The following is a 26,815-nucleotide window of genomic DNA, read 5'->3' as shown; positions in this document are numbered from 1 at the left end:
GTAAGTCACTCCCTCAATCCCCTCCAGGACCTCCACAGGACGGGCTTCAGTTTTTACTGCGGCCAGGAGGGGGAGCAGGACCGGGTGGTGCTGAAGCGGGTGCTGCTGGCGTATGCCCGCTGGAATAAAACCGTGGGCTACTGCCAAGGCTTCAACGTGCTGGCAGGGCTCATACTGGAGGTGACCGAGGGCCATGAGAGCGATGCGCTGAAGGTGACCTCCACGCCCTTTTCTGACCCCCCGACCTCCACCCTAAACGTCAACTACTTGTGTACGCAGGTGATGATCTACCTGATCGACAAAGTGCTTCCAGAGAGTTACTTCGCCAACAACCTGCGGGCGCTGTCAGGTGAGTACAAACTCAGGTTGTACGGTATACCGGAATGGTATTCGGTACTATACCGCCTCTAAAAAGTACCGGTTCCCTCCCGCTCACATTGCTGGTTTTACGAGCAGAGGAGCATGTTCGGCAGCGCACACACACAGAGTACTTACAAGCAGACACAGTGTGTAGACAGAAAAGGGCGAATGGACGCATTTTGGCTTAAAAACTAAAGATAAAGGGGAAGTTATAACACAGAAGTAAGCTTCTTACAAGTATTATTATCACTGCAGGACGAGGAATAGCTAAACATGCTTCACTACACACCGTAGGAGGATACAATAGCTCACCGGCGTCACAATGTAAACAAACGCCATGGGTGGATCTACACCTGACATCTACGGTAATGATACCAAGTACAGGAGCGTATCTAGTTGATACTACTATGATTACATCGATATTTTTTAGCATCACAACTAGGGCTGCAACAACTAATCGATTAAAATTGATTATAAAAATACTTGGCGATTAATTTAGTCATTGATTCGTTGGATCTATTCTATGCGCATGCGCAGAGGCTCCTTTTTTTTAGTAATTGTTTTTAAAAAATAAAAAAAAATTTTTTTTATAAACCTTTATTTATAAACTGCAACATTTACAAACAGCTGAGAAACAATAATCAAAATAAGTATGGTGCCAGTATGTTTTTTTTCTCAATAAATACTGGAAAAGATAGAAATGTAGTTTGTCTCTTTTATCCGATTAAATAATCGACTAATCGAAGTAATAATCGACAGATTAATCAATTATCAAATTAGTTGTTAGTTGCAGCCCTAATCGCAACGTCTTTTTTCTTTTTTAAAAAAATTTATATTATGTTTATAAACTCAGTAAATACGTCCCTGGACACATGAGGACTTTGAATATGACCAATGTATGATCCTGTAACTACTTGGTATCGGATCGATACCTAAATTTGTGGTATCATCCAAAACTAATGTAAAGTATCCAAAGAAGAGAAGAATAAGTGATTATTACATTTGAACAGAAGTGTAGATAGAACATGTTAAAACAGAAAATAAGCAGATATTAACAGTAAATGAACAAGAAGATTAATAATCTTTTTTTTTTTACAGCTTGTCCTTTATAATGTTGACAAAATAATAGGTGTATAAATGACACAATATGTTACTGCATAGACTAATTAGGAGTCTTTGTTTGTTTACTTACTACTAAAAGACAAGTTGTCTAGTATGTTCACTATTTTATTTAAGGATTAAATTGCAATAATAAACATATGTTTCATGTACCCTAATTAAAATAAAACCAATAATGCCATTTTTTTGTGGTCCCCTTTATTTAGAAAAGTATCGAAATACATTTTGGTACCAGTACCAAAATATTGGTATCAGGACAACCCTACTACAAACTAATACATTTATCTTTTTTAAAAACATACGCCCTCGCTCATAAACAGGAGACGACCTCATAGCTTTGCTTTTTTCCCTCACCATTATTCTTATTTTTGTATATTACAAATAACTATCGTCCTCTACAGTGGACATTTGATGTTGGTCTGACAGAGTTAGAGGAGCGCTCTGCTGTATTTAAGGACCTACAATAATAATACATTTTATTTGTAAAAAGCAATTTACATTGAGTAAACTACCTCAAAGTGCTACAGTGTATTAAAAAAAAACAATAAAATAAAATAAATAAAAATAAAATAAAATAAAAAGATAATAAAAAAAATTAAAAAATAAAAACTAGAACAGCCAAATAGCTAAAACTGGAATGCGTACCGTATTTTCCGCACTATAAGGCGCACCTAAAAACCTCCAATTTTCTCAAAAGCTGACAGTGCGCCTTATAATCCGGTGCGCCTTATATATGGACCAATATTGAGCCACAACAGGTCTCGCAACCCCAACCTCTACTGTAGCGTCTATTCTATGCGCCTTATAATGCGGTGCGCCTTATATATGAACAAAGTTTTCAAATAGGCCATTCATTGAAGGTGCGCCTTATAATCCCGTGCGCTTTATAGTGCGGAAATTACAGTATATCTAAAAAAAAGGCTTTTTTAAAAAGAAGGGTTCTTAAGCCTTTTTTTAAAAGCATCCACAGTCTGTGGTGCCCTCAGGTGGTCAGGGAGAGCGTTCCACAGACTGGGAGCGGCGGAGCAGAAAGCCACAGATAGATTACAGGTCTGTATGAATAAAAGAGGACTTACCTGTGAGTGTGTGTCCATCAGTGGACATGGCGGTGTTCCGAGACCTGCTGCGTCTGAAGCTTCCCAGGTTGTCCCATCACCTGCACCACCTGCAGAAGGCGGCCAACAAGGAGGCGGGAGGTATGACATCATCATTTCCTGTAAAACATCGCCGTGGAAGCTCACCCGCCGTTAACGCTCACCAGGCAGCTACGAGCCGCCGCTCACCAACGTGTTCACCATGCAGTGGTTCCTCACCATGTTCGCCACCTGCTTGCCGGCGCCCACCGTGCTCAAGATATGGGACTCGGTTTTCTTCGAGGGCTCCGAGGTGCTGTTCCGGGTGGCCCTCGCCATCTGGGAGAGACTGGGAGAGTGAGTCCGCCTACTTCCCCGCCGTCTTTTAGTTTTCGCCCTCTGATGCGCTCTTCCGCCCGCCCAGGAGGATAATGTCCTGCCAGACGGCGGGCGACTTCTACAGCACCATGGGGGGTCTCACCCAGGAGATGCTGGACCACAACCTCGTGGATCCTCCTGCGCTCATACAGGTGAGGTCAAGAAAGTTAACCCAGCAGCAGGTGGCGCTAAAACAGACCTGGGCATTCGGCGGCCCGCCCGGGTCCCTGTCCGGCCCGCGTGAGGCCAATCATAAATTACAAAATAAATTTAAAAAAGTATCTATGTCGAGTGTGCAATACAACGGTGCTGCTTTTGTTTTGAAAAGCGTTATTTGTATTACTTCCGTGAGTGAATGTGAACAGCAGCAATGACAAATTACAAAATACATTTAAAAAAACATCTATGTCGTGCGTGCAATACAACTGTGCCGCTTTTATTTTGAAAAGTGTTATTTATGGGCGTATGTCCGTGTGTAATCTGTGAGTGAAGGTGCACAGTCCTATTGTATTTACCCCCGAGACGCTAAAAAGAGAAAAGTTGATGAGGAATGGCGTGTTTTCAACAAGACATGGACTGCCAAGTATTTCTTTACAGAAATTAAAGGTAAAGCCGTGTGCTTAATTTGTGATACACAGGTTGGTGTGTTTAAAGAATATCATTTGAATCGCCACTACGCGACGAAGCACGAGGAAAAATAGCGGAAACAGTCCGATGAAGTGCGCGCAAGGGAGGCGGATGCGTTGATGGTAAAACTCCAAACCCAACAAGGACTTTTTGCCAAATTTCACACCCCCCAGAGATGCAGCCGTCAAGACAAGTTTTGTCATTTCTCACAAAATCGCCAGAAAAAGTAAGGCGTTTTCTGACGGAGAGTTTATTAAGGAGTGCTTATTGGACTCTGTTGCGCTGATATGCCCGGAGAAGAGGGGCGCGTTTGAGAACGTGTCACTCTCCCGACGCACTGTAACGAGGCGGGTTGAGACCATCGCTGGAAACTTGGAGCTTCAGCTGAAGAACAGAACGGTCGACTTTGACTGTTTTTCGCTGGCTTTGGATGAGAGCTGCGATGTACGTGACACCGCCCAGCTGCTCATCTTCTTACGTGGGATAACTGCAGACTTTCAAATCACGGAGGAGCTGGCAGCCATACAGTCAATTAAAGAGACACCCACAGGTAATGACTTGTTCACATAGGTGTGTTTGGACATGTTAGGACTGAAATGGGACAAGCTGGCAGGTGTGACAACAGATGGTTGTCCAAATCTGACAGGGAAAAATGTTGGACTTTTAAAGAGGATGCAGGATAAAGTGACAGAAATGGACATTTTTGCATTGAATTATACATCAGGAAGTGTTGTGTAAGACAGTGTTAAAAATAAAACCATCAAAAGCAATCTGCTTTTGTATAAAGTTAAGTTAGGTTAAATTCAATTATTATTAGGGACCGCAATGTTCCTTTGGGACAGAGGACCCTATTGTATTTTTTTTAAAATTCTTTATTATTATACCGCCGCCTCTTTGAGCTGTAATTTGACCCCCTTAACATGCTTCAAAACTCACCATATTTGACACTTATCAGGACTGGCAAAAACTGTGATCTAATCAAAAAACCAAACCCCAAAATTAAAAATTGCACTCTAGCGCCCCCTAGGAAAAAACAGACAAAACTGCTTGTAACTTCCGGTAGGAATGTCGTAGAGACATGAAATAAAAACCTCTATGTAGTTCTGACTCAGACCTAGATTTCATACATTGACATCCTTCAGCAAAAATCAACAGGAAGTTGGCAATTCCCCCTTCAAAACAAAAGTTTAGTAAAAACAGTCACTTTTGCCTCTTTGAGCTGTAATTTGACCCCCTTAACATGCTTCAAAACTCACCAAACTGGACACACACATCAGGAATAACAAAAATTGCGATCTAATAGAAAAAACCAACCCCAAAACTCAAAATTGCGCTGTAGCGCCCACTAGGAAGAAAACCCAGACACAACTGCTCCTAGGAAGCAACTGCCTGTAACTTCCAGTAGGAATGTCTTAGAGACATAAAACAAAAACCTCTATGTAGGTCTCACTTAGACCTACATTTCATATATTGACAACCCCCAGCAAAAATCAACAGGAAGTTTGCAATTCCCCCTTCAAAACAAAAGTTTTGTAAAAACCGGTCACCTTTTTTCAAACATTATCTCCTCTGAGCGCGTTTGTCGTGTCGGCTTCAAACTAGCACAGGAGAGAGATTGAACCCTTCTGATTAAAAGTTGACCAAAGAGTTTTAATTACTACTCCGGTTTGGATTTTATGTGCCGTCAAAGTCTGTCCCTTCCATCGCTGCTTGCAGCTTTAATTATTATTATTATTTATCTTATGGTATATCAAAAATAATTTGAGTAAAATGTTATTGAAATATTGTCGCTGTGGCCCTCCAGCAGTGCTCAGGTTGCTCATGCGGCCCCCGGTAAAAATTAATTGCCCACCCCTGCGCTAAAACCTCATCTCTCCACGCTTTAAGGAGGTTTACGGCCTGGCGGCGTTCCCGTTCCCTCAGCTGGCGGAGCTGAGGGAGAAGTACACCTACAACATCACGCCCTTCCCCACATCGGTCAGGCCCAGCGGGAGGTAAGCGAGGCTGCAATAGAACACAAAGTTGTGCGTTTTAGCGACGAGGTTTGTGTGTCGGTCGGCAGCATGCACGGCGCCTTGGAGAGCGACGATGACGACGACGACGTGGACGACGAAGACGCCATGACCACGGCGCTGGGCTGTCTGGGGCCGCTGGGAGGCCTGCTGGCGCCTGAGCTCCAGCGCTACCAGATACACCTGAAAGGTAAGCGGCTCCACTTCCCGCGAGGGGGAGAAAAAAAAAAAAACACGACTGATCGTTACCGCCTACGCGCAGACCACCGAGCCGAGCACGGAAACATCGCGGAGCTGAGTCCGGGGGCGGTGGGCGGCGCCAGGGCGGAGCACCAGGCGGCCATCAACAGCATGATGATGGAGAGAATGAGCACGGACATCAGCGCGCTGAAGAAGCAGTACGCTCGCATCAAGAGGCGGCAGCAGCAGCAGGCCATGCAGCTTTGCATACGCACAGGTGAGGGAGGAGCCCCGCTTCTTTATTGCAGGCTGTGGGCGGAGTCAAAGGGAACGCCACACAGGACGTGGGGAGGGGTTTAAAACCTCTTAAGGCCCAAGCTGTTTGTTTACATGCTTTTTTTTAATTTATCTTTGATATTTGGGCTTATTGGACCCTAATTAGAATAAAAACTAATAAATCATCTTTTGATATGATGTACTTAGTCCATAAGTACACAAACGTGTACTTCATGTTTAGTGACATGCTAATTCTTATTTTTACACTTTTTTTTTTTTTCAAATTCCATTGTATGTTATACTCTTCTGACACCACCAGATGGCAGTATAAGTGTCCACATAAGCGGCCATGAGACCCCAATTCAGTAGTGTACACACTTTTGGAAATACGAGCTAAAAGGTGCTGTCCACGCATGTGGACAACTAAGCCTTTAGAGGTTTAAAGTGAGTCTCAAGTTTTAAAGCAACAAATATTCTGCACTGATTTTTTATTTTTTTTGCATTGAATTTTAAAACATTGTATTTTAACAAACTGAATATTTAAACACAAACATTTTATTTTAAAATTCAGTGCAAAAAAATGAAATGCATAAAATTCAGTGTAAAAAAAAGAATCGGTTTAAAATAATTTAGTGTAAAAAAAAATCAGTATATTAAATTTCAGTGAATAAAAGATTAGTGTATAAAATGTTATTTAAAAAAAAATTCAGTGTCAAAATATTTACTACTTGAAAATTCAATGTAAAAAAAATTCAGCGTATAAAAATTCAGTGTAAATATTTAACCTCTTAAGGTCCAAGCTGTTTGTTTACATGCTTTTTTTTATTTCTATTTGTTATTTGGGCTTATTGGACCCTAATTAGAATAAAAACTAATAAATCATCTTTTGATATGATGTACTTAGTCCATAAGTACACAAACGTGTACTTCATGTTTAGTGACATGCTAATTCTTATTTTTACACTTTTTTTTTTCCAAATTCCATTGTATGTTATACTCTTCTGACACCACCAGATGGCAGTGTAAGTGTCCACGTAAGCGGCCATGAGACCCCAATTCAGTAGTGTACACACTTTTGGAAATACGAGCTAAAAGGTGCTGTCCACGCATGTGGACAACTAAGCCTTTAGAGGTTTAAAGTGAGTCTCAAGTTTTAAAGCAACAAATATTCTGCACTGATTTTTTATTTTTTTTGCATTGAATTTTAAATGCAACAAACAAACAAACAAACTGAATATTTAAACACAAACATTTTATTTTAAAATTCAGTGCAAAAAAAATGAAATGCATAAAATTCAGTGTAAAAAAAGAATCGGTTTAAAATAAATTAGTGTAAAAAAAATCAGTATATTCAATTTCAGTGAATAAAAGATTAGTGTATAAAATGTTATGTATAAAAAAATTCAGTGTCAAAATATTTACTACTTGAAAATTCAATGTAAAAAAAAATCAGCGTATAAAAATTCAGTGTAAATATTTAACCTCTTAAGGTCCAAGCTGTTTGTTTACATGCTTTTTTTTATTTCTATTTGCTATTTGGGCTTATTGGACCCTAATTAGAATAAAAACTAAGAATCATATTTTGATATGATGTACTTAGTCCAGGGGTCGGCAACCCAAAATGTTGAAAGAGCCATATTGGACCAAAAATACAAAAACAAATCTGTCTGGAGCCGCAACAAATTAGAAGCCATATTACATACAGATAGTGTGTCATGAGATATAAATTGAATTAAGAGGACTTAAAGGAAGCTAAATGAGCTCAAATATAGCTACAAATGAGGCATAATGATGCAATATGTACATATAGCTAGCCTAAATAGCATGTTAGCATCGATTAGCTTGCAGTCATGCAGTGACCAAATATGTCTGATTAGCACTCCACACAAGTCAATAACATCAACAATACTCACCTTTGTGCATTCATGCACAACGTTAAAGGTTTGGTGGACAAAATGAGACAGAAAAAGTAGTGGCATAAAACACGTCCTAGAAAGTCGGAGAAAGTTATACATGTAAACAAACTAAGGTGAGTTCAAGGACCGCCAAAATTAGTAGGACAAAACGGCGCTCGCCAAATACTCGAATCAGTGAAGCATGTTTAATACAAACAGTGTGATTTATAACAATTAGTGTCATGTTTGTCCTCCTACAGTAACCATACTAAAACAAAAAATATATTTTTTTCCCCATCATCTTTTTCCATTTTTCATACATTTTTGAAAAAGCTCCAGAGAGCCACTAGGGCGGCGCTAAAGAGCCACATGCGGCTCTAGAGCCGCGGGTTGCCGACCCCTGACTTAGTCCATAAGTACACAAACGTGTACTCCATGTTTAGTGACATGCTAATTCTGATTTTGACACATTTTTTTTTCCAAATTCCATTGTATGTTATACTCTTCTGACACCACCAGATGGCAGTGTAAGTGTCCACATAAGTGGCCATGAGACCCCAATTCAGTAGTGTACACAATTTTGGAAATAAGAGCTAAAAGGTGCTGTCCACGCATGTGGACAACTAAGCCTTTAGAGGTTTAAAGTGAGTCTCAAGTTTTGAAGCAACAAATATTCTGCACTGATTTTTTATTTTTTTTGCATTGAATTTTAAAACACTGTCTTTTAACAAACTGAATATTTAAACACAAACATTTTATTTTAAAATTCAGTGCAAAAAAATGAAATGCATAAAATTCAGTGTAAAAAAAAGAATCGGTTTAAAATAAATTAGTGTAAAAAAAATCAGTATATTCAATTTCAGTGAATAAAAGATTAGTGTACAAAATGTTATGTATAAAAAAATTCAGTGTCAAAATATTTACTACTTGAAAATTCAATGTAAAAAAAATTCAGCGTATAAAAATTCAGTGTAAATATTTAACCTCTTAAGGTCCAAGCTGTTTGTTTACATGCTTTTTTTTATTTCTATTTGCTATTTGGGCTTATTGGACCCTAATTACAATAAAAACTAAGAATCATATTTTGATATGATGTACTTAGTCCATAAGTACACAAACGTGTACTCCATGTTTAGTGACATGCTAATTCTGATTTTGACACTTTTTTTTTTCCAAATTCCATTGTATGTTATACTCTTCTGACACCACCAGATGGCAGTGTAAGTGTCCACATAAGTGGCCATGAGACCCCAATTCAGTAGTGTACACAATTTTGGAAATAAGAGCTAAAAGGTGCTGTCCACGCATGTGGCCAACTAAGCCTTTAGAGGTTTAAAGTGAGTCTCAAGTTTTAAAGCAACAAATATTCTGCACTGATTTTTTATTTTTTTGCATTGAATTTTAAAACATTGTCTTTTAACAAACTGAATATTTAAACACAAACATTTTATTTTAAAATTCAGTGCAAAAAAATGAAATGCATAAAATTCAGTGTAAAAAAAGAATCGGTTTAAAATAATTTAGTGTAAAAAAAATCACTATATTAAATTTCAGTGAATAAAAGATTAGTGTATAAAATGTTATTTTTTTAAAAATTCAGTGTCAAAATATTTACTACTTGAAAATTCAATGTAAAAAAAATTCAGTGTAAATATTTAACCTCTTAAGGTCCAAGCAGTTTGTTTACTTGCTTTTTTTTATTTCTATTTGCTATTTGGGCTTATTGGACCCTAATTAAAATAAAAACTAAGAATCATCTTTTGATATGACGTACTTAGTCCATAAGTACACAAACGTGTACTTCATGTTTAGTGACATGCTAATTCTTATTTTTACACTTTTTTTTTTCCAAATTCCATTGTATGTTATACTCTTCTGACACCACCAGATGGCAGTATAAGTGTCCACATAAGCGGCCATGAGACCCCAATTCAGTAGTGTACACAATTTTGGAAATACGAGCTAAAAGGTGCTGTCCACGCATGTGGACAACTAAGCCTTTAGAGGTTTTAAAGGGGAACTGCATTTTTGTTGACAACATTCAATGTTGTCTGTCGATATGTCTCATTAACAATACTGAAACACTCTTATACACACTACTGAAATGCTCTCACAAACAACTGAAATGTTTTTCTCTCACACACACTACCGAAACACTCTCATACACACTACTGAAACACTCTCATACACTACTGAAACACTCATACACACTACTGAAACACTCTCATACACACTACTGAAACACTCTCATACACACTACTGAAACACTCTTATACACACTACTGAAACACTCTTATACACAGTACTGAAACACTCTCATACACACTACTGAAACACTCATACTCACTACTGAAATGCTCTCACATAAACAACTGAAATGTTTTTTCTCTAACACACACTACTGAAACATTTCAGTTGTTTATGTAAATGTTGTCTGTCTATCTGTGTTGGCCCTGCGATGAGGTGGCGACTTGTCCAGGGTGTACCCCACCTTCCGCCCGAATGCAGCTGAGATAGGCTCCAGCACCCTCCGCGACCCCAAAAGGGACAAGCGGTAGAAAATGGATAGATGATGGATGTTTTTTGTTAGAGGACAAACATGACACAAACCTTTCTAATTGTTAGAAATCCCACTGTTTATATCAAACATGCTTCACAGATGAGTGTATTTGGCAAGCGCTGTTTTGTCCTACAAATTTTGGCGGTCCTTGAACTCAGCATAGTTGTGTGGACTGTGACGCATCAGTTTGTTTACATGTACGACCTTCTCCGACGCTGCCGCAGAAAGACGTGTTTTATGCCACTCCTTCTTTGTCTCTTTTTGTCCACCAAACTTTTTATGCTGTGCGTGAATGCACAAAGGTGAGCTTTGTTGATGTTATTGACTTGTAGGAGTGCTCATCAGGCATATTTGGTCACTGCATGACTGCAAGCTAATCGATGCTAACATGCTATTTAGGCTAGCTGTATGTAAATATTGCATCATTATGCCTCGTTTGTAGCTATATTTTAGCTCAATTCCACGGGAAGAAGACAGCCTTGAACACACACATCTATACCTTTTGGTCATTCTGAGCCAGTCATTTCCAGAAGTTATCTCACCTTTAGAGAATCCTCCGTTTTACTAATGTTTTCCAATGTTGTAAAAATGTGTAGAATAAATATAAAATTCCAACATTTCTATCAACGAAGATTGGCATCAGCTGCGAAGTACATCAACAAAGCTCACCTTTGTGCATTCGCGCACAGTATAAAATTTTTGGTGGACAAAATGAGACAAAGGACATGAAAACAAACTACGGTGATTTCAAGGACCACTGAAATTAGTAGGACAAAACAGCGCTCACCAAATACTCTCATCAGTGCAGCATGTTTGACATAAAGGTATTTCTAACAATTAGCAAGGTTTGTGTCATGTTAGAAACCATATTTTAAAACAAAATATCTATTTTTTCCCTCTACTTTCCCCACTTTCATAAATTTTTGAAAAAGCTCCAGGGAGCCATTAGGGCGGCGCTAAAGAGACGCATGCGGCTCTAGAGCCGCGGGTGGTTTAGGTTGACGAAGAAGCTGAAAAGTGGTTTCTATCATAGGCAACTTATAAGTAGACGCAGCATTGGCTGCTGTGACGCGAGAAATTGGGCCGCCATCTTGAAGTGGTGATGAGGAGCCGGCGAGCAGCCTAAACTGACAGTTGACAGGTAGAAAACAAAGATGGTGTTCAGCGTTTTCCTGCTCCAATGAGCGGACTGTTGAAAATAGGAATCGAGGGATTACTTTTCACAAGTAAGATTTAAAGATTAACGTACTATTGAAAAGAATATGACCACAGAGTTGAGAAGGAGCAAAGATCTCCAATAGTACTGACATCGTAGCCGCCAGCAAACAAGAGTATGACCATAATAGAATTGCTTGTCAATGAAATTAATTACATTTAAAAATGTCATACTTGAATAACAAAGTTGAAATAAATGATGAAGATAAAGATTGTAAAAGCCAACAGGGGTAAAAGTTAGGACCACAGTCCAGATTGTGTGGGGGTGTGTAATATATGTTAGCTAACTAGACCAGTGTTTTTCAACCTTTTTTGAGCCAAGGCACATTTTTTTCATAAACAAATACAGAGGCACACCACTAGCAGAAAAAGTTAAAAAATGAAACTCCACCAGGTTGTCTTGCCTTATTTTGAGTTTGTTGTTGTTTCCTGTGTGTAGTGCTTTACTTCCTGTCTTGCGCTGTTATTTTGGTGACTTTTCCTGTTTGGTTCTCCTGTAGCAGCTTCACGCCTTCCTTTGAGTGCTATTGCCCGCACCTGCTTTGTTTTGGCAATCAAGACTATTTAAGTTGTGCGTACGCTATCCTTCTTTGTGGGGACATTGTTGATTGTCATGTCATGTACAGGATGTGCTTTGTGGACGCCGTCTTTGCGCCACACGCTGTAAGTTTTTGCTGTCGTCCAGCATTCTGTTTTCGTTGACTTTGTAGCCAGTTCAGTTTTACTTTTGTTTTACATAGCCATCCCTAAGCTTCAGTGCCTTTTCCTATTTTTGGTTTAAGCTTTACATATCTTTTTACCTGCACGCTGTCTCCTGCTGTGCTCTGCATATTGGGATCACGACAAACCATCCTTGACGCGTTCCCACTTCTACAAAGCAACGAACTACCTGCTGCCACCTACTGGTACGGAGTATTACAAGATTACCCTGCCAAGCTCTACACAGCACAGGCACTAGACAACGGCACATTATTATGATTATTGATTTGCAAAAAATATTTTTTGGACCAATTAGGTGAAGTTGCATAATTTCCCACGGCACACAAGACAATATCTCACGGCACACTAGTGTGCCACGGCACAGTGGTTGAAAATCACTGAACTAGACAATCAGATGGACAGTGGCTATACAGTATTATACAAGTCTAAATTTAGTCTATGTAGGATATACGCATAACCTAATCATATTGTTTCTTGAATTTAAAAATAGCTGACCGTTTTTTTTCCCCTTCTCTGGGATTATATTCCCAGTTTTGATCTCGGACGTCTGGTCACTTGTAGCATATAAGAATATTCTATTACTGTTAAGCAAACTATAAATAATAAAACATGTGTCCTTTATCATAGCTACACGTATGACGAAAAAAGCGCGTGAAAATCAAGGTGGTATTCAGTGAGGTAAGATGAATTAAATGTTCATTGCTCCTGCCAAATGAATTGCACTGAGTGGAGCGGATCACCACTCCAAGATGGCGGCCCCGCGTCTCGTCAGCGCCAGTAGGCAGTAGCGCTCCATGCTGCGTCTACTTATAAGTTGTCTATGGTTTGAAAACCGCCTGAAGACATGTTCCTCATCACCTAACAAGCGCTAATTTGATTCCATCAATACCTTTTTGTCTCCTGATGAATGTCTGCTTGTGTTTCCTCCTCCTGCTCATGTGGTCACATGGTGTTGTGTCTGATGTTTGACAGACAAGTGTCCTGCCACTCGCGTCCTGGCGTCCCAACTCAACCCCTCCAGCACCGTCATCAACCATCTCCTTCTGGGTCGGAAAGCCACCGCCTGCACTCCCCCGGGCGTCCAGCGCGCTCCTTCACCGCAGACTCGGGACTCTCCACGCCGGCAGCGCTGCGGCCCGCGGCCCTCCAACGGCAGCGTGTCTTCGGGGAGCTCCGGGGGAGGGGCGGGCTCTCCTTGGCGAGCTCACGTGCGAGCTCATCGCAGGAACGTGGCGAAGGCGCGAGCGCAGCTGGGCTTCGGGGATTCCGAGGAGGTGGATGAGGAGGAGGAGGGATGTGCTGAGTCTTCACCTCCGGCGTGCGAAGGTGCTCCACAGGACGTTCCTGACGGCGCGGAGGTGAGCGAGGTGGAGGTGCAACTGGATTCCATGGACCTGGAGGACACATCCACACAACCTGTCCCTCTCCCGTCAGGTTCTGAAAACTGTAACGGACATTTTCCCGCCATCACACCACCTCACACCTCCTGTGTCACTTCTTCTTCACCTTCACCAGTGTCTACATTCACATCCGGAGATCCATCCTCCTCCCCGACGCCGCCCTCCACCCCGCCCCCAAGCTCCGCCCACCACCTCGCTTCCTCCACGCCTCTCCAAGGCTCCTCCTCCTTCTACAAAACCCCCTCCGCCTCCGCGCCGTCGCTCTCGTCCACGTGCTCGTCTTACACCCACGCTTCCCCCTCCAAGGCGCAGGTCTTCTCGCCGTTCCCTTGCGTCAAGATGCCCAGGAAGTCCGCGGCGGCCCGCAACCTGGGCCTGTACGGTCCCACCTCCAGGACGCCCACGGTCCACTTCCCCCAGCTGAGCCGCAACTGTAGCAGTGCCAGCAGCACCACCAGGAGGCGCTGAGGACCTCCCTCCAGTCAGCCACACCACGTTGCCTCCTGAATATCATGCAGACGCCCTCCTGGTTTTCCCTCGTCCGTGCCGGAAAACTGAAGGAACTCTTAGCCATCCGCTTGTCTCTATGCCAAGAAGCTGAAGTCTGGGTTGGAGAATATGTCACAGAATATGTAACCTCGCATGAACACTGCGGAAACGTAAACAATAAACCACAGTGAGGATGTTTGTGTTCCAAGTTTGTGCGTTTTTACATGAATGTATGCAAATGTTAGACTTATTCTACAAACCCCGTTTCCATATGAGTTGGGAAATTGTGTTAGATGTAAATATAAACGGAATACAATGATTTGCAAATCCTTTTCAACCCATATTCAGTTGAATATGCTACAAAGACAACATATTTGATGTTCAAACTGATAACAATTTTTTTTGTGTGCAAATAATCATTAACTTTAGAATTTGATGCCAGCAACACGTGACAAATAAGTTGGGAAAGGTGGCAATAAATACTGATAAAGTTGAGGAATGCTCATCAAACACTTATTTGGAACATCCCACAGGTGAACAGGCAAATTGGGAACAGGTGGGTGCCATGATTGGGTATAAAAGTAGACTCCATGACATGCTCAGTCATTCACAAACAAGGATGGGGCGAGGGTCACCACTTTGTCAACAAATGCGTGAGCAAATTGTTGAACAGTTTAAGAAAAACCTTTCTCAACCAGCTATTGCAAGGAATTTAGGGATTTCACCATCTACGCTCCGTAATATCATCAAAGGGTTCAGAGAATCTGGAGAAATCACTGCACGTAAGCAGCTAAGCCCGTGACCTTCCATCCCTCAGGCTGTACTGCATCAACAAGCGACATCGGTGTGTAAAGGATATCACCACATGGGCTCAGGAACACGTCAGAAACCCACTGTCAGTAACTACAGTTGGTCGCTACATCTGTAAGTGCAAGTTAAAACTCTCCTATGCAAGGCGAAAACCGTTTATCAACAACACCCAGAAACGCCGTCGGCTTCGCTGGGCCTGAGCTCATCTAAGATGGACTGATACAAAGTGGAAAAGTGTTCTGTGGTCTGACGAGTCCACATTTCAAATTGTTTTTGGAAACTGTGGACGTCGTGTCCTCCGGACCAAAGAGGAAAAGAGCCATCCGGATTGTTCTAGGCGCAAAGTTGAAAAGCCAGCATGTGTGATGGTATGGGGGTGTATTAGTGCCCAAGACATGGGTAACTTACACATCTGTGAAGGCACCATTAATGCTGAAAGGTACATACAGGTTTTGGAGCAACATATCCAAGCAACGTTACCATGGACGCCCCTGCTTATTTCAGCAAGACAATGCCAAGACACGTGTTACATCAACATGTAAAGCGACTTTGGGTACTTAGAAATGCGCTATATAAATCCCAGTTATTATTATTATTATTATTATTATTAACGTGGCTTCAAAGTAAAAGAGTGCGGGTACTAGACTGGCCTGCCTGTAGTCCAGACCTGTCTCCCACTGAAAATGTGTGGCGCATTATGAAGCCTAAAATAGCACAAGGGAGACCCCCGGACTGTTGAACAACTTAAGCTGTACATCAAGCAAGAATGGGAAAGAATTCCACCTGAGAAGCATCAAAAACGTGTCTCCTCAGTTCCCAAACGTTTACTGAGTGTTGTTAAAAGGAAAGGCCATGTAACACAGTGGTGAACATGCCCTTTCCCAACTACTTTGGCACGTGTTGCAGCCATGAAATTGTAAGTTAATTATTATTTGCAAAAAAAAAATAAAGTTGATGAGTTTGAACATCAAATATCTTGTCTTTGTAGCATATTCAACTGAATATGAGTTGAAAAGGATTTGCAAATCATTGTATTCCGTTTATATTTACATCTAACACAATTTCCCAACTCATATAGAAACGGGGTTTGTACATAACAGGGAAGAACAACATCATGATCTTGGTGTTTTTTCAAGTAAAACCTTTAAATCCAGTGGTCTGCTGGCCTAACATAACCAGAGATTAGGATCATATTTAAAGATAAAAGTATTTTTTTATTTACTTAACCTAGGGGTTTAACGGTACGTGTATTTGTATTGAACCGTTTCGGTACGGGGGTTCGGTGCGGAGGTGTACCGAACGAGTTTCCACACGGACATATTAAGTAGCGTAACACACGTTGTGTAAACAATGCACACCGAGGCACAACACACGGCATGCTAGCAGCTAACGGGCTAGGATAGACTGACCATACGTCCTCTTTTGCGGAGCTGTCAGAGCGGAGTTTCTTAAATGCCTCAAATGTCCGGCATTTTGAGTTAGGGTTGCGTGTATTTTCAATGTACGTCCAGGGTTAAGAAGGGGTTAAAAACAAAACAAATTGTGCGCGCAGCAGCATTGGTGAGGGAGGGGCAGAGAGAGAGAGAGAGACAGAGAGAGAGAGAGAGAGAGTTATGATAAACGCGCATGCGTCGCCAGGCTCTGCTTTTTATCCATAGATTTATCACATTTAATTTTTTATTATCTATAGCAGGGGTGTCAAAAGTGTGCCCCGGAGGCCATTTGCGGCCCACAGCTAATGTTTTAAAGGCCCACGGCACATTCTAAAAATACTATTAAAATAAACAAAAACATAACAAAAGTGAAATAAAAAAGCTTAAAGGTTAAATGTAATTTAGAAAAAGTTGCAATGTTGACTAATAAAACAAAGCTGGGGTTTTTTTTCTTTCAAACCGTCATTGCTCAAAACATAATATTGAATCAAAATCAATGTTATTATGAATTATTTACCTATCCAAGGTTCAGATTACTTCACATCAAATATTCCATTAAGAAAAATATTTGCTTGGATCAGCTGCCCTCTACAAGAATGTGAAATACAGTCGGCCTACTTACCGCACGCGAGCCTTGTTTGTTGTTGACAGCTGCACTTTGACCAGAAGAGCAAGTTCACTGGAAGAAAATATGAATTGGAGTTAATTATATGATGCCGGCTTGTAAGAGTCACTCATTTCTTACTGAACACTCACCTTGTCTCTCCAATCAAACACTATTGCGTCATCTTACAGTGCGACTGAATGTGAACTCGTTAAGGCCGAGGGCAATCTTTCTGGCACAGACAACATATTCTTCCCTTTTTCAGAAACACTTTAACGGCGATCAAATTGGACATTTTTATTTTCCACGGCGAGCTCAACACTTCTGAGGCCACAAAAGCAAATGTAAACAAAGTGTGGTTAACAGAATGAGTTCTATTTGGATTATTGACCAAAAAAAACACCATGTGCAGCAGACTATGACACAACAAGCATCCTTTTTTGAGAACAAAGGTTAAACCTCCTTAGAAGCAGCGTCCTCTGCAGTGGACGTTAGGAGAACGACCTAAAAAAAATGTCTACTGCAGAGGACGCTGCTTCAATCAATCAATCAATCAAAGATTACTTACAGTATATAGCCCTCAATCCCAAATGTCTCAAAGGGCTGCACAAACAATGACATCCTGGGATCTGACACACAAGAAAGAACTCAAAACAAAGCTTCTCAGGAGGTTATTTTTGCTACTTTTAGTTACATTCATCTGTAGGATTACATTTATTTACTCAACTAGACCAGTGATTCTCAAACTTTTGGCGCCAAAGAATCACTTGATGAAAGTACAGTGTTTTATTTTTCTACATTCAAACAGAGTATAATGTTAGTGGCCCAAATATTAAATATGCCTGTTAAATACAACATTTGCCTTGTTTTTAATGAATACTTAGGCCTACTGTATATTAATGTTGGTCAATATTGGCGAGACAAGTGTTTTCTACTTGGTGAAGAAACTTTGAGAACCACTGAACTAGGCCGGACATCAGCGGTCAGTTTTTGTCTTACAGGTCGACACACTTATGTGTTTTTTTCATTTATTTACACCGGTCTGAGCGCTGATTGGGCGGCCAGTCAGTCACGTGATCAGCGCACTGCCGTACGGGCCATGCCCGGGTTGACAAAGGAGAAGTTGCTGAACATGGTCTGGTCCACGCTGTTGATGAGCGTGCGGTCGGCACACGACAGGCGGGGCTTCTCGTTGGTGAACTCTTGGTCGAAGTTGCTGCAGTCGCTGGGAGATGTCTGCAAACACAAGCTTTTTATTATAATGCTTGTCCACACACATTCATTTCTTCTTTTTTTTCATTGCTTTTTTTATAAACATTTTTTATTGCTGTATACATTTTTTAATGCATTTTTTATTGCTTTATTTATTTTCCTATGATACAATTTTTTTTTATTACACTTTTTTTTTGCTTTATTTATTTTCCTATGATACACATTTTTTTATTACTTTTTTTTTGCTTTATTTATTCTCCTATGATACACATTTTTTTATTACACTTTTTTTTGCTTTATTTATTTTCCTGATACACATTTTTTTATTACACTTTTTTTTTGCTTTATTTATTTTCCTATGATACACATTTTTTAATTACACATTTTTTATTGCTTTCTAAAAAAATGTATTGCACATTTTTTATTGCTTTATTTTCCTATGATGCACATTTTTTATTAGTTTTTTTTGTTTTATTTATTTTCCTTTGATACACATTTTTTATTACACATTTTTTTATTGCCTTATACATTTTTTTATTACACATTTTTTATTGTTTTATTTTCCTAAGATACGCTTTTATTGCTTTATTTTCCTATGATACACATTATTATGTTATGTTATTTTATTTTTGTTCCCTATGATACACATTTTTTTATTACCCTTTTTTTTGCTTTATTTTCCTATGATACACATTTTTTATTACACATTTTTTTATTGCTTTATACATTTTTTATTACACATTTTTTATTGCTTTATTTTCCTATGATACACTTTTTTATTGCTTTATTTTCCTATGATACACATGTTTTATTAGTTTTTTTTGTTTTATTTATTTTCCTAAGATACACATTTTCTTATTACCCTTTTTTTTGCTTTATTTTCCTATGATACACATTTTTTATTAGTTTTTTTTTTGTTTTATTTATTTTCCTATAATACATATTTTTTATTACCCTTTTTTTGCTTTATTTTCCTATGATACACATTTTTTATTACACATTTTTTTATTGTTTTATACATTTTTTATTACACATTTTTTATTGCTTTATTTTCCTATGATATGCTTTTTTATTGCTTTATTTTCCTATGATACACATTTTTTTTACACTTTTTTTTGCTTTATTTATTTTCCTATGATACACATTTTTTTATTACACTTTTTTTTGCTTTATTTATTTTCCTACGATACGCATTTTTTTATTACACATTTTTTATTGCTTTCTAAAAAAATGTATTACACATTATTTTATTGCTTTAGTTTCCTATGATACACATTTTTATTACACTTTTTCTTTTGCTTTATCTATTTTCCTATCATACACATTTTTTATTACACATTTTTTATAACTTTATAAAAACTTTTATTACACATTTTTTATTGCTTTATTTTCCAATGATACACATTTTTATTAGTTGTTTTTTTGTTTTATTTATTTTCCTATGATACACATTTTTTATTACCCTTTTTTTGCTTTATTCTCCTATGATACACATTTTTTATTACACATTTTTTTATTGTTTATACATTTTTCATTACACATTTTTTATTGCCTTATTTTCCTATGATACACATTTTTTATTACACATTTTTTCTCTTTATTTATTTTCCTATGATACACATTTTTTATTACACATTTCATTGTGTTATAAAAAAATGTATTACACATTTTTGCATTGCTTTATTTATTTTCCTATGATACTGTACTGAGTCTTTGATTTATTTTGTACAATTTTCCAGTTTGTCTATTATTTGTGCATTTTCCTTTTTGAAGTTGTTCTTGCTTTATTATGTCAATTGATTGACCACAGCTGGGACTGTTTCAGTGCATCACTTCCTGTTGAAAATTGCACACTGACAAAGACATTTTCCAAACCGGTCTTTGTTTGGTAGCGCCTGCGCAGTTTGTATGAAAACTATTAGAAGGAAACGAGTGTTGCTGGCCTTTATTTTTATTTTATTAAGTTTTTTGGAGAGTGCATGTTTTTCCTGTATTTTGTATCTTTTTTTTTTTCCAACTTTAACTCCTTGTCACCCTATTCAATGTTAAGAGAAGACAAAAATAATTCACTTTTGGTAAATTATGTTTTCAGATACTTTATTTATCCCAATTATTTTATATTTTTTTGTCAAATGAAATGCAATTTGCAGTCTTATTTGTATAACAATTCCATGCGACTGTCCTTCTCCATGAAGCAGCTGTTACTGTGTAAAAGTCCTCTTTTTTATTTTTAAACGAATCTCCTCTGTTTTGTGATATTGTTTTTTTTATATCAGGGACGTGCAAACAGGTGAGGCAAGTGTTAATTAAGTGAATTAAGAATACAATTTAAAAAAACATTGACTGAATATTAGTGTTTGTGTAATTATGTCATGTAAATATAATGTATTATTGTTATAATTACGCAAACAGTGTAAGTTACATGAAAATACCTGAAGGTTGGTCGACGTTATGTCAATATGTGGAACCATTGTCTCGTTGTCCCTCCTACTGCAATAACTGTTGTGACACCTGCCTCTTTAGAAGTGTTGGACACGCCTTCCAACATCCGTTTTGTCCACGATATCAACAGGAGAGGTAGGAGCTGTCCACGCGACGACTAAAAGGTGTATTTGTCTCATTAAGAACTTAAGTTCACTATTTCTTTGTTGTTGTGTGTTATATTTGTTTAGGGGCTCGACGATTGGCAGAAAAATATTGACAGATAGGCTCCAGCGCCCCCCGCGACCCCGAAGGGAATAAGCGGTAGCAATGGATGGATGTATTTCCTGTCTGGTCAGATGCATTAACACAAGTAAAGTGCAGCTGCGCAGCGACCCCTGGTGTCGGTCGTTGTTCATTACATTCTACACAACGCAGGTTACATTTAAACTGTGTTAATATAGCACGTATATAAGATATACTGTATGCATCCCACCAAAATTCCTTTACGTTTTATTTTATTGATTATTATTTGTCACTTTTATTGTGTAATTCCTTTAGCAAATAGTTAATTTTAGGGAGCATTTGTCATTTTATTTTTGAAGTCCCATCTTTTTCCGAACAATAGGAACGAAATGCGGGACCGTATGAAATAAAATAAATTACAATACAACAAATGTGTTTCTTGAAAATAAATCAAATGTTACACTAACATGCTATTCACATTGACGTCCCACTGGGGTGAGTTTTCCTTGCCCGTATGTGGGCTCTGTACCGAGGATGTCGTTGTGGCTTGTACAGCCCTTTGAGACACTTGTGATTTAGGGCTATATAAATAAACATTGATTGATTGATATTTGGGCAGTACAAGTTGCATCATTGTGCCTTGTTCGATTGGTCCTTTTGAGCTGGTTTAATTATCTTTATATATGATTTGTATCTGCATGCCTCATGACACATTGTCTGTGTGATATTGCTGTATTTCTGATGGATGTTTGTGTGCCGTGTTGTTGCACACCACAGCCAATGTTGCTTGACTTGCCAAAACTGTAAATAAATCCACTAAAGGACTCAAGCAGGCCTATTTTAACTCGGGTGGGGGGAATTTACAGAGAAAAAAATGTGTCTGTGGTCCGGTGTATCTATTTTTAGGAACACTGATACAAAACCTCACAATAATGTCTGACTGAATGCTAAAAACGTTATGACAAACGGAATGGAATTTTAAATGTTTTTACCGAATGAGACACCCAGAATGTACATGAAAATAAAAGAATGTGGGATTTACAATATTAACTATGAAGGATAATACACTGAATATTGACAACATATGAACATCACACCCCCTCTCCATTGACATATTTTACAATCAAGCGAAACGTGACAAAAATGCAATAAACAGAGAAATATGAACACAAAGGATAAAAAAAAAAAACACCTACTATCTGATATATCACTAAGCTTTAGAACTTTGTTGTGAAAATCTCGTTTTGTCTGAAGAAAATGTTCAAGACTATTGGAATCATAAAGAAAATACACTTATAACACAGTAAATTAATGTTTATATTTATTTTGCTGCTCGTCATTCATTGACGTTAAAGCTGTGTCCTTTCCACACCACACCCCACGGTGTGAAATGTCCATCCATATTAGTTATCTATGGGACGCCGTGGCGAAGTTGGTAGAGTGGCTGTGCCAGCAATCGGAGTGTTGCTGGTTACTGGGGTTCAATTCCCACCTTCTACCTTCCTAGTCACGTCCGTTGTGTCCTTGGGCAAGACACTTCACCCATTGCCTCTGATGGCTGCTGGTAGCGCCTTGCATGGCAGCTCCTGCCATCAGTGTGTGAATGGGTAAATGTGGAAATACTGTCAAAGCGCTTTGAGTACCTTGAAGGTAGAAAAGCGCTATACAAGTACAACCCATTTATCATTTATTTATTTATTATTTATCTACCAATAGAAATGATGTGTCAATAAAGTACATATATTTTTTCTGTCAAAAATGAAAAAAATCCATTACATTTAGTGAGAAAATATTAAGTACTTTTTTGTGTGTCAATAAAGTACTTCATGTTTTTATTGACACACAATAAAGTATGAATATATTTTTTCTGTCAAAATGAATAAAATCCATTACATTTAGTGAGAAAATATTACCGTATTTTTTGGACTATAAGTCGCCGTTTTTTTCATAGTTTGGCCGGGGGTGCGACTTATACTCAGGAGTGACTTATGTGTGAAATTATTAACACATTAGCGTAAAATATCAAATAATATTATTTATGTCATTCACGTAAGAGACTAGACGTATAAGATTTCATGGGATTTAGCGATTAGGAGTGACAGATTGTTTGGTAAACGTATAGCATGTTCTATATGTTATAGTTATTTGAATGACTCTTACCATAATATGTTACGTTAACATACCAGGCACGTTCTCAGTTGGTTATTTATGCCTCATATAACGTACACTTATTCAGCCTGTTGTTCACTATTCTTTAGACATTTTAAATTCCCTTTCAAATGTCTATTCTTGGTGTTGGCTTTTGTCAAATACATTTCCCCCAAAAATGAGACTTATACTCCAGTGCGACTTATATGTTTTTTTCCTTCTTTATTATGCATTTTCGGCCGATGCGACTTAAACTCCGGAGCGATTTATACTCCGAAAAATACGGTTAGTACTTTATTGTGTGTCAATAAAAATATTAAGTACTTTATTGACACACAATAAAGTGCTTAATATTTTCTCACTAAATGTAATGGATTTTTTTCATTTTGACAGAAAAAATATATGTACTGCTTGAAATTGCATATATTTTTTAAATAGTATCCATTATTGCAACAAATATTACAGTATATTATCATACTTTCCAAACATGTTTTTGTCTAAATAAAAATAAATACTTAAATATCTGCTTGACTTTTGATTTTACAACAAACTACCCATCAAATTAATAAAAATGACAATACATTTTACGGTGTTCTTTACAGCATATTAATGTAAGTTGAAAAAAACTAAAATTCTGTTGACTGAGCTGCCATATTTTTACTGTAAAATATTGTTTTTAACGGTGTATTACTGTAAATGGAAAGACGCTACATTTGTGTTTACGGTAGAAAAACTGGCAGCTAAGTTGCCAGAATAAAAAAGGTACTTCTATTGTTTTTCCATTAACAATATCATGTAAAAACTAATGTAAATTTAATAGTAAAATTCTGGCAACTAAGCTGCCAGCTTTTTCCATAAAAAACAAAACAGTGGTACTGTTTTTATATCCATCCATCCATCCATTTTCTACCGCTTGTCCCTTTATATAAAAAAAACACTATTTTACTGTAAAATGTTGTAAATGTAAAGTTTTTTACTGTAGAATCGACGTTTTACTTAAAAAATATACATATATAATTAATAACGAAATCCAGAGGCAAATTCATACATTATTCGCTGTTGCAAGCGGCCCTCTGATGGCAGCCATGTGGCCCTCAATGAAAACCAGTTTGACATCCTTGCACAACAACAATAGTGGCTGAAAGAAAAGGGGATGGAAGGTTACCAAGGTCGGCCTGAAGGGCGGCTCCACCTGCCGAAGTTCCAGCGCGTTCCAGTCCGTGTCGCCGAAGAAGCTGTGCTTCCTGATGTTGCCCTTCACTCCCAGGCGCCCCTCAGGTTCTCTGACAAACAGCTGCCAACAAAACGCTGTATTGTTGAATTTGGAATCTTAATTGAATGTATTTGAAGCATTGAAATGAATTGTGGCCCACAGGAGTGCACTTACAGTCAGTGGAATTAAGTTCATTGTATAACAGAGAAATTGTTTAAAGGCCTACTGAAAGCCACTACTACCGACCACGCAGTCTGATAGTTTATATATCAATGATGAAATCTTAACATTGCAACACATGCCAATACGGCCGGGTTAACTTATAAAGTGCAATTTTTAAATTTCTCGCGAAACTTCCGGTTGGAAACGTCTATGTATGATGACGTATGCGCGTGACGTCACGGAGTGAACGGAAGTATCGGCACACCATTGTGTCCCAATACAAACAGCTCTGTTTTCATCGAAAAATTCTACAGTATTCTGGACATCTGTGTTGGTGAATCTTTTGCAATTTGTTTAATGAACAATGGAGACTGCAAAGAAGAAAGTTGTAGGTGGGATCGGTGTATTAGCGGCTGGCTGCAGCAACACAACCAGGAGGACTTTGAGATGGATAGCAGACGCGCTAGCCGGCGACCTCACCTTGACTTCCTCCATCTCCGGGCCGCCGACCGCATCTATGATCGGGTGAAGTCCTTCGTCGTGCCGTCGATCGCTGGAACGCAGGTGAGCACGGGTGTTGATGAGCAGATGAGGGCTGGCTGGCGTAGGTGGAGCGCTAATGTTTTTAGCATAGCTCTGTCGATGTCCCGTAGCTAAGTTAGCTTCAATGGCGTCGTTAGCAACAGCATTGTTAAGCTTTGCCAGGCTGGGAATTATTAACCGTGTAGTTACATGTCCATGGTTTAATAGTATTGTTGATTTTCTGTCTATCCTTCCAGTCAGGGGCTTATTTCTTTTGTTTCTATCTGCATTTAAGCCCGATGCTATCACGTTAGCTCCGTAGCTAAAGAGCTTCACCGATGTATTGTCATGGAGATAAAAGTCACTGTGAAAGTCCATTTCGCGTTCTCGACTCTCATTTTCAAGAGGATATAGTATCCAAGGTGGTTTAAAATACAAATCCGTGATCCACAATAGAAAAAGGAGAAAGTGTGGAATCCAATGATCCCTTGTACCTACGTTACGGTCAGAGCGAAAAAAGATACGTCCTGCACTGCACTCTAGTCCGTCACTCTCACGTTCCTCATCCACGAATCTTTCATCCTCGCTCAAATTAATGGGGTAATCGTCGCTTTCTCGGTCCGAATCGCTCTCGCTGTATTGTAAACAATGGGGAAATGTGAGGAGCCCTTCAGCCTGTGACGTCACGCTACTTCCGGTACAGGCAAGGCCTTTTTTTTTTTATCAGCGACCAAAACTTTATCGTCGATGTTCTCTACTAAATCCTTTCAGCAAAAATATGGCAATATCGCGAAATGATCAAGTATGACACATAGAATGGATCTGCTATCCCCGTTTAAATAAAAAAATGTCATTTCAGTAGGCCTTTAAAGCAAAGAAACAGGAACAATATGTCACCTTTAACAAAAGTTTTAGCTTGATTACTACCGTATTTTTCGGACTATAAGTCGCAGTTTTTTTCATAGTTTGGCCGGGGGTGCGACTTATACTCAGGAGCGACTTATGTGTGAAATTATTAACACATTAGCGTAAAATATCAAATAATATTATTTAGCTCATTCACGTAAGAGACTAGACGTATAAGATTTCATGGGATTTAGCGATTAGGAGTGACAGATTGTTTGGTAAACGTATAGCATGTTCTATATGTTATAGTTATTTGAATGACTCTTACCATAATATGTTACGTTAACATACCAGGCACGTTCTCAGTTGGTTATTTATGCCTCATATAACGTACACTTATTCAGCCTGTTGTTCACTATTCTTTAGATATTTTAAATTGCCTTTCAAATGTCTATTCTTGGTGTTGGCTTTTATCAAATTCATTTCCCCCAAAAATGCGACTCCAGTGCGACTTATACCTTATATGTTTTTCCCCTTCTTTATTATGCATTTTCAGCCGGTGCAACTTATACTCCGGATCGATTTATAGTCCGAAAAATACGGTACAAATAATTAACAAAAATAATCCAAAACAAATGATCTTTTAGTTACAAATCTTGTTTTTAAGTTCAACAATGGTTTTAAACGGGGAAAAAACGATCAACTCTGTTTTCCGGTCTGGTTTTTATTAGGGATGTCCGATAATGGCTTTTTGCCGATATCCGATATGCCGATATTGTCCAACTCTTTAATTACCGATATCAACCGATATATACAGTCGTGGAATTAACACATTATTATGCCTAATTTGGACAACCAGGTATGGTGAAGATAAGGTACTTTTTAAAAAAATTA

The 26,815-nt window shown here is 38.6% G+C and overlaps 2 protein-coding genes across 4 annotated transcripts in view; one reads left to right on the top strand and one right to left on the bottom strand.

Moving 5' to 3' along the window:
• Positions 1 to 14,524, top strand: part of tbc1d30 (TBC1 domain family, member 30) — a 54,832-nt gene extending 40,308 nt beyond the window's left edge. Inside the window, exons 5-13 of one of the 3 annotated variants that reach the window (XM_062066392.1) lie at positions 28 to 213; positions 280 to 349; positions 2,577 to 2,675; positions 2,741 to 2,909; positions 2,977 to 3,082; positions 5,445 to 5,551; positions 5,620 to 5,759; positions 5,832 to 6,026; positions 13,388 to 14,524. In XM_062066392.1, coding sequence (XP_061922376.1) covers positions 28 to 213; positions 280 to 349; positions 2,577 to 2,675; positions 2,741 to 2,909; positions 2,977 to 3,082; positions 5,445 to 5,551; positions 5,620 to 5,759; positions 5,832 to 6,026; positions 13,388 to 14,283 — 1,968 coding nt within the window. In that variant the 3' untranslated portion in view covers positions 14,284 to 14,524. The remainder of the gene's footprint in view (positions 1 to 27; positions 214 to 279; positions 350 to 2,576; positions 2,676 to 2,740; positions 2,910 to 2,976; positions 3,083 to 5,444; positions 5,552 to 5,619; positions 5,760 to 5,831; positions 6,027 to 13,387) is intronic. The other 2 variants (XM_062066393.1, XM_062066391.1) reach the window with 2 other exon arrangements.
• A 2,514-nt stretch (positions 14,525 to 17,038) lies between these two features.
• prkcq (protein kinase C, theta) overlaps positions 17,039 to 26,815 on the bottom strand; it is a 63,373-nt gene continuing 53,596 nt past the window's right edge. The window contains exons 17-18 of the mRNA XM_062066395.1: positions 24,344 to 24,472; positions 17,039 to 18,387 (exon numbers count right to left, since the gene is read on the bottom strand). Of these exons, the coding sequence (XP_061922379.1) occupies positions 18,229 to 18,387; positions 24,344 to 24,472 (288 nt within the window). The 3' untranslated portion in view covers positions 17,039 to 18,228. The remainder of the gene's footprint in view (positions 18,388 to 24,343; positions 24,473 to 26,815) is intronic.

The sequence above is a fragment of the Entelurus aequoreus genome, linkage group LG12, assembly GCF_033978785.1.
Source record: "Entelurus aequoreus isolate RoL-2023_Sb linkage group LG12, RoL_Eaeq_v1.1, whole genome shotgun sequence".
Lineage (NCBI taxonomy): Eukaryota > Metazoa > Chordata > Actinopteri > Syngnathiformes > Syngnathidae > Entelurus > Entelurus aequoreus.
Note: the sequence above shows the minus strand (reverse complement) of the source record. Positions and strands in the feature narration are given on the sequence as shown.